Here is a 7971-nt window from a genome sequence, read left to right as displayed (position 1 = left end):
TCCTGATGCGGTGACACTTGGCTCTTGTTGAAGAGAGGCAGGAACATGTTCGGAGGAGAAGAGCAAGACGAAGAACACCCTGCATATTCAATCCCAGGGTCTCTTTGTTTGGGATGCCGGAGGATGTGGTGATAAAGCGTTATGGTCTCACTCTACAGGTCATCCTAGACCTAATAGCTGAATTGAGGGATGAGCTAGACCCCCGCGTCAATCTAGGGATCGCTATCCCTGCACATGGGAAAGTGCTGTGTTCTCTGCACTAATTTGCCTCTGGTTCCTTTCAGACCACAGTTGAAATGTCTGGAGGGATAGCCCAGTCCACGTTTTCTAGTGCTAGGTGCATTTCTGGATGTCAGACTAAAAAGGGCAGGCCAATATATACCATTTCCTAAGGATACTAGCATAACTGATGTTGGCTGAGGCTTTTCCAAACAACTCAGTTTCATGCTGAGTAACCTCAGCTGTAAGGACTCTCAGCTCCTTCTCAGAAAACGTTTCTTTTCCATGTGCCAAGACGACTTTGCTGCCCTTCCTGTGACATATTGTTTTTGGTTTGTATTCTCGTGCTCCACCAATGTCATACCCCAAAGTGTTTGACATTTACAGAAACAGACACATTAGATAAAAATAAGGAAGTTAGCCCCAGCGTCCTTATCTGGGTATTTAATACATCATTGCTGTATTTATACGTAGGAAATCTGAAAGTACGACCATCATCTGATCATTAGGTCTCTCCTCTAGTTCTTTTGGCTTTATATGGACTTGGCTGTGATTCATATGGAATACACAGAGACCCCTCCACACCCCACCACACCGCACATAGACTCACATACACAATATGACCAAAAGACTGTGGTGCGTTCATACACAGGATATGTGTGATGGCATTTTAGATGAAATATACTTTACAAATTTGCATTCTACTATTATCATGTGTGCATTTATCAAAACCTATTTACATCCAGTCTAAATAGTATTTAAAAGTTGGAGAAAGTAAAAGGGCACACATTGATGTTTTTAGGGATACAACTGAAAATGTGCAGAAGTGATTGCAATGACTTTCTATAATTTACAATCGAGATGATGGCAATAGACATAGTCTTTTCTGCTGACAATTCATTTTGTGATGGAGACACAAAGGTCACAAATGGAAGGTAGGAGTGGATTGTAAATGCTACAGATAAGTGTCTGCAATAGAACAAGACAAGTGCTCAAGGCATATACTGAAAGCTACAGTGATGATATTATCACATGCAAAAATCTACTGTGTGAGGCTGAAAAAAGTGCAGGAACAAATTAAATACCATCTTTATACTATATCCAATGTACATGAAATGTAATGTGCAATGCTTTTAGACAAGGGAAGAAAGTCCCTTTGATGGAGAGCTAGTTGGCACACTGGATTAACAGTTTTTCATCTGGATTTAAATACTGAATTGAATCGCAGGTTAAATGAGTTTGGTGGAGTCAATTTAGCCATCAGTGGTGGTACTGTTACTGATTACACACACACACACACACACACTCATTACACTAGTGACGTGTTGCATTGTCAGAAATTGAAATGGACACACCTGAGCATGTTACCTACATATAGTGTTATATTTTAAGATCATATTATAACCTGGAATGTATCAATGTACGACGCAGTGGCATTAATAATTCTGAACCCTGTAAATGAGATAAGAGCTCTATAACTGTTCGCTCCCAGCCCCTGCTCTTTTGCCTATGCAATGGAAGTCTTTGTTCCATCTCTGCTAAATTGTGTATGAAAGTAATAAACTTCAGTAGCATATTTGTGTCAGCCAATGCTTCAGACCATACAAAGGTGAGTCCCACATACATTTATTATATAATGTGTCCAGGAGGTGGTGCCACAGGGCTAACATTTCGCGCTAAGGCTCAGGCAGCATTTGGGTAGAGCTCTTTACAACATGAGGACAAATATTTGAAATGGCCCAATAACTAAATGAAACACTATCCATTATAAACAATCATTTACATTTCTAACACTTGGGGTTCATTTTAATAGTAGGCAAAACCCGTTGTTCACTTCATCTATGTGTATCTCTGCAGATAATTGTCTCACATTTCAATACCTTACAAGGATCTTCTGGGGTAAACCCTCACTAAATGTATCAAACCGAGGTATTAAAGAGTAAGCAGTGGGGTTCCATATAAATATAGCGTGGCTCGCCCCCCACATGCTGCTACAACCGCTTAAATAATGTACCTGTAATTGTTCTTTCCATTGTTAACATCCTGACAGCTTTTTACACTTTAATGTCTGTTTCAAAGCTATTTTCAAAATGGCCACTCTTGTGCACTGGCGTTTGTGATCTGTCCTCTAAATCACTGCAGGAAGAGTGATTAAAAAAAAAACACATAAGTGCTGTGGCTCAGAGCCCTACGCAGGAATATTTTTTTAGTCCCTTCCTGCCCCCCGGTGCCCCGCAAATCCACTCCCACTCCCACTCCCACATTTTTTTCTTGGATTTTTATCCTGCTTCCACCACCAAAAAACTTAATGTTTTCCAAAGTACTCTAGTAATTTACTCCTAAGTTAAATATTCATGTCAATGTAACAAACATGTGAAAGAAATGTGAAAGTGAATAATGGTACATTAAACTGCTGACTTGCATGGTTATAGTAAGAAAAAAAGGCATGTTTCATCTCTGCATTTCCTCCTACAGTGAGAAACTTCCAATTTGTGTTTTTTAGAAGGGCACTGTGCAAAAGTTAATTCTGTTAATACTGACTATTTGTCAGATGGTTCAGAGAGCTAAAAATAGCAGTAGCTCTACTAAATAAACAGTAGCTCCTTCTTCTCAATGTTCTGAAATTCTAAAAGCCGCTGGAATTCTGTTGGGTTCCTGGAGGTATTTTCCGTACTTCTGGCAGTTCGAATGTGGCTTACACTCCTCACATGCTGACCCTGGTAAATGGCAGTCACTGTGTCTAAATGCTTGATCTTTTTATGTTAAGTTATTGAATGTTCTGGGGATGTATGGAGGCACTGTGTGATGAAACTTGGTCTGTACATACTTTAACACTTTTGTGAGTATCAGATTGTGAGGTATATGAAGGCATCTGCCCATCAGCTATCATGTTTTGTTATTTGTGCATGGTGGCCACCAGGTGGCACCAGTGCAACATGCAACAATCACATACTATCTATAAACTGTGGGCCGTTTCTACAAAGCTTTATTAATTATGTTATCTTAAGAACTGTGTTTTGAAGCCAATTGTTTGAATAAAATAAAGTATTCTATACCTTTCAATTGGCTTAAATTGGGATTGACTTTCTATATGAATGATTTACTATGTATACCATAAAATGTATCTTACAGTACCTTATACAACATCTCAGATCGATCGCTCTGACCACTTTGTGTACACTACACCACATAGCTTGCAGTTTAGCAAAATATGGGACCCAGATATAAATGGAAAAAAAAGTTAAATTATGAAAGTAAGTATTTAGTTTAAAAATGTAAATAACTGTAGTGAACTAGATATTTTCTTCATTATCTGTATTAGAACATTCTGGAATTGTAATGCTTTGTTTTACAGAATGTCTTTGTAATAGACCTAGGGCCATATTCACAAAGCATTTACCACTGAGAATTCTTTAAAAAAAATAACTTTCTGTAAAGTTTGCCAAAAGAAATGTCAATTGGTTTTTGTTCTTTTTACAAAAAAAAATAAAAAAAATAGTGCAAATGTTTGTGAATATGGCCCACGGTCCTGGAAGTTTCTGAAAACAGGTACAACACTGCATTATAAGGTTCTGTGTTGCCTTACTACGTCACATTGTGATGGAATCTTGAGCACACGTACAAATTCCAATATGAGGAGCACAGCCATTGCCGAGGAGTAAAAAAAATCATTATCCACCACCAAGTATTGATACACCCCCTACGCTGTGGAATGGTAGAGACCATTAGCTTGTCTAGTTTACATAATGAACAGGTAACGTGTTGCACAAGGTAGCGGCTTGCTGGCTGATTTACAATGTTGCATGGTCATTGGGTGCCACGTTAGTGGAAAGCCTATTAGTTCTAGACGAAAGGTCCCTTGCAGGCAATTGAAACCAACATGCTTCCTATCCTGTTCAGCCAGGTCCATCACGAGGCACGAGGTCTCTGAGGATGATCTTCAGCTTTAACAGGCAGGACAACCTCGCTGATATAACACATTCGTTTCAAATAAGATGCATCCCATGAGAGGTTTTGTTGCCATGTTTCTGACCAGCTGCTCTCAAACCATCCATTACTGGGACTTATTCCTGTCTGAGCCTGGGGTGCAAAGAACCCCATCAGTGGACACTTGATCAGTGGAAAGGTATCTTTTGGGTATGTCTGGGTCTAGTGTCAGCACTGGTGGTTCTGATAGGTGGGCTGGGCCTGTTTCGGTTTGCATGGAACAGGACCAACTCTTACAGAGCTTTTCAGCAATCAAGTTCTAACTGGTCCTACTTCTGCTCACAAAGTGCACTCTGTTACAGTGGGGTTAAGTGAAAATGATGTTAATCTTCTACCATTGGCTGCCCAAACCCAATTGCGTATCAGGTTCAGATCTCCATGCCCCTAAAACCTGGCTGTCCAATGCTCTTTGTGAGGAACAGAAGACAAAACCATTGTCTACAAAAGTGAGACCAGACAAACAGTAGAGAGGAGAGAGGGTGGGCAAAATAAGACACGATAAACTGTGAAGGACTGTTTAAACACAGAGGGTATAAATCTCTTGAATGAACTCCCCAGGTACTTATTCTGGATGAAATTTTCTTAAGTGAATCTCGGCCAAATCTGGTCAATGCAAACCTAGATGGATGCAAAATGATGTTGGTTCAGCTCTTCTCTTTTCTGTGGAACAGCTGATGAAATATTGATTTGGATGAATCAATTGCTCATTTGTTTTGATGTCAAATTCTATTTTTGGCTGTGACCAGGTCAAGAGCAGAATGTGACTATCATAAAAACAAATAAAAAAAAAAAAAAACACATATCAAAATCAGACTAGAAGCAACAGCATTGCAATCACCAAGTATGCAGCTAAAGACTTTAAAGAACAGAATCGTTCAAATTATAGTAATCGAAATAACCAGTGGGATCAAAAGAGTTCAACAGTATTTAGATCCCTCACTGTTTCGATCATTAACGTTGACTCCAGTGTGTTCCGTTAAGGAAAACACACACTTTGTACTAATCGTTTGTGTTATACTTAAGTAAAGCATGTTGTCCTTTTAAATGTCTGAATTAAATGTAGAATAATTCCATTTCATAAACAATTGGTTTTAACCTGCTGTTGAAAACATGTTCCTGAAACTATGTAACATTATAAATGGACTCATAGCTTACATGATGTAAACATTAGAATGGACTAATATATTACATAAGTGAAAAAAGGGTTCAGGCCAATAAAAACATGGATCAGGTATTAAAAACAAAGCCCTTTATCTGGTCCTATGGGATATGCTGTTCTAAGATTTATGATCTGTGATCTGAAAGGGGTATGCCACAAACAGAACACTAGGGTTTGGTTTTTATTGTTACGTGTTTACTCTGAGAGGCTGCTCATTACTCAATTAATCAGATGAGAGCTAAGACACACTTGTTTACCCCTGCCTTTAATTGGTAGCATGGCTCTTCAGGCTAAGCAATCTGTAAACAACTTTCTCCAGTACAGTATTTGACTGAGTTGAGTAATAAAATTAATCTGTCAGCTTTGCAAATGGAGACCAGCTCTTTTGGCATAGCAGCCTGGGGTTCAATCCCAGCTTTGTTGTGTCAGCAATGACAATACTAAGTATGAACTACAAATATCCCAGTGGTCATTATGCCACCATGATAAACATTGTACTAATGGTCATTAGCTGCAGGAGCAGAAGCACTGCTGTTGTAGTACCACTGCTTTGCAATTAAGGATAATTTGGTAAGGGTAAGCTGATGTTGTTGTTTCTATGTTTTCAAGTTGAATGCTTCAGTTTTATTGGAATCTGAATTGCCTGCTGTGCACCCCATCACTGTAAGCTATTAATATAATGGGTAGAGTTGCTTACTCAGCCATTTTCTTCCCTGCTAAGCCTCGGACTGGGAGGAATGGCACAAATTAAACACACTTCAATGCCACTTCTTCAACAACATTCTTCACTTTTTATTGACAAAGTCTTTTGCAGCTACATAAATTATAAACGCTTCTTCTAAGCCGCCTGGACAGGTAAAATACATAACATTGTGCACAGAAAAAAGTATACATTATTTACACAGTAAACCACAATATTATCATTTCATCTTTTTTAAGAAAAGGAATTACAAGAGTCACACATCAGTCAAGAAATATTACTTCAATTCAAGTACCTTGAAAATAGTTGTTATTTACAAACTGTTCTTAAAACCATTCATTGGGCAATGGATTACTTAAACATGTTGTACCTGGTACAAACTCAAATGTTTAATACAAAACAAACACCCTGGTAAGTAATATCTAAACATACAATGGCACACAGGACCTCTGGGGTAGAATACTTAAATAACATTATTTAGAAAAAACCCATCCATCAAAATCCACTCAAAATCTTACAAGGCCGGCTTCTGACCCTGGAAGCAGAAGTTAAAGGCCACTGGTGTAATGTGATGTGACCAGAGATGCCACGTCCCATTCATACAGTGGAGTCCTTTCGGTTCCTAAATGTACGGTCAGCAGGCTGAGCTGGGTTTAAAAGTAGGGATTTATTTCCTCTCAGACCCCAGCTCTAACCACAAGGCTATTTGAATTCCTCATTTTTTTATATAACACAGCTGACAGCTTTGTTATTCAGGAAGGTTTCCACTTATACACATAGAAAGAGTGGCTAATCTGAAGTGCTTGGAGCTACTTCAAGTCAATATTTGCGCAATAAGGTGGTGTATTGCACTGCCATAATAGCACTGACAATTAGGAACGTGTGTGGTTACAGTATCTTCACATTTGCAGGCTGTTTATCTTTGTGTTTTATGCTTTAGTGTTACTGGAGATGCAAAGCATCTGTGTTTAGTGCATGAAGTATTACAAGGTATACTTTATACAGCCACAGAAATGACATTGCAGTCTTTTCTTTTCATGCACTCTGTGCATTGTACATACATTTTGTAAAATGTTTTATCCAAAATTGTGGTCAGAGTATAGTAAACAATATTCCAAATAGTATTTACAAGTACAAAAACATACAAAAACCAAATCTAAACATAACATAGATAACCTTTATAAGTTTAAAATTAAACAAACAAATGACCTTCCAGTAAATCCCATGTGATGCTTCTTTGTAACAGTACAACCACTGTTTGTTTCAAAGCAACATATTACAAATACTCAATACTCCGTAAGCCAACCAGCAGCCAACTCTTAGTTAATTAATTTAAAAAAAAAATATGACGATACAGCACACAAATTAGCAGCCACTGAGTCCTGCCCCCTTAATACTGAATGGCTTGACCTCACTGCCAGCTCAGTGGGTCATTCCTGAAGGTTCTTCTGTCGATACAGCTGTCTTACAGTCTGTAAACTACAGGCAACAATGCCCACTTCTTCATCTCGAAGACAATTACATAAAAAACAATGCTGCAAAAAAGGAATAACAAAAACAAACCAAAAAAAAAGTGTCCTGGAACGCTGTGACCAGCAATTCAGACAGGACTCGCAGCCCTCAAACTGTCATTTGTTTTTAGAGTTACACCGTTGTTGCTATCGGTGAACACCAAGATCCTTGTCAGCAGAGTAGAGACTGTCATTCTACTTGTTCCTCGATCTTGACACGAAGTGTTATACCGTTACTTGGACCCCATCACTCAACAGTTAGTGCAAAACTTGTCATGCAATGGTCCACGTTGTCTTGACTGTTTTCACCATCTTATATTCTACTTAGTAGAGAAGACCTAGAAAATATAAAACAGAATGAATAAACATCAGATTTTCAATCTTATCCTTTTATT

General features: G+C 38.5%; 1 protein-coding gene across 4 annotated transcripts in view; it reads right to left on the bottom strand.

Moving 5' to 3' along the window:
• Positions 1-6133: 6133 nt before the first annotated feature.
• The window catches only part of LOC117403877 (ras-GEF domain-containing family member 1B), a 166919-nt gene continuing 165081 nt past the window's right edge, over positions 6134-7971 (bottom strand). For all 4 annotated transcript variants that reach the window (XM_058989640.1, XM_058989641.1, XM_058989646.1 and 1 more), the window contains one exon: positions 6134-7914. In XM_058989640.1, the coding sequence (XP_058845623.1) occupies positions 7890-7914 (25 nt within the window). In that variant the 3' untranslated portion in view covers positions 6134-7889. The remainder of the gene's footprint in view (positions 7915-7971) is intronic.

Source organism: Acipenser ruthenus, chromosome 2 (genome assembly GCF_902713425.1).
Source record: "Acipenser ruthenus chromosome 2, fAciRut3.2 maternal haplotype, whole genome shotgun sequence".
Classification (NCBI taxonomy): Eukaryota; Metazoa; Chordata; class Actinopteri; order Acipenseriformes; family Acipenseridae; genus Acipenser; species Acipenser ruthenus.
Note: the sequence above shows the minus strand (reverse complement) of the source record. Positions and strands in the feature narration are given on the sequence as shown.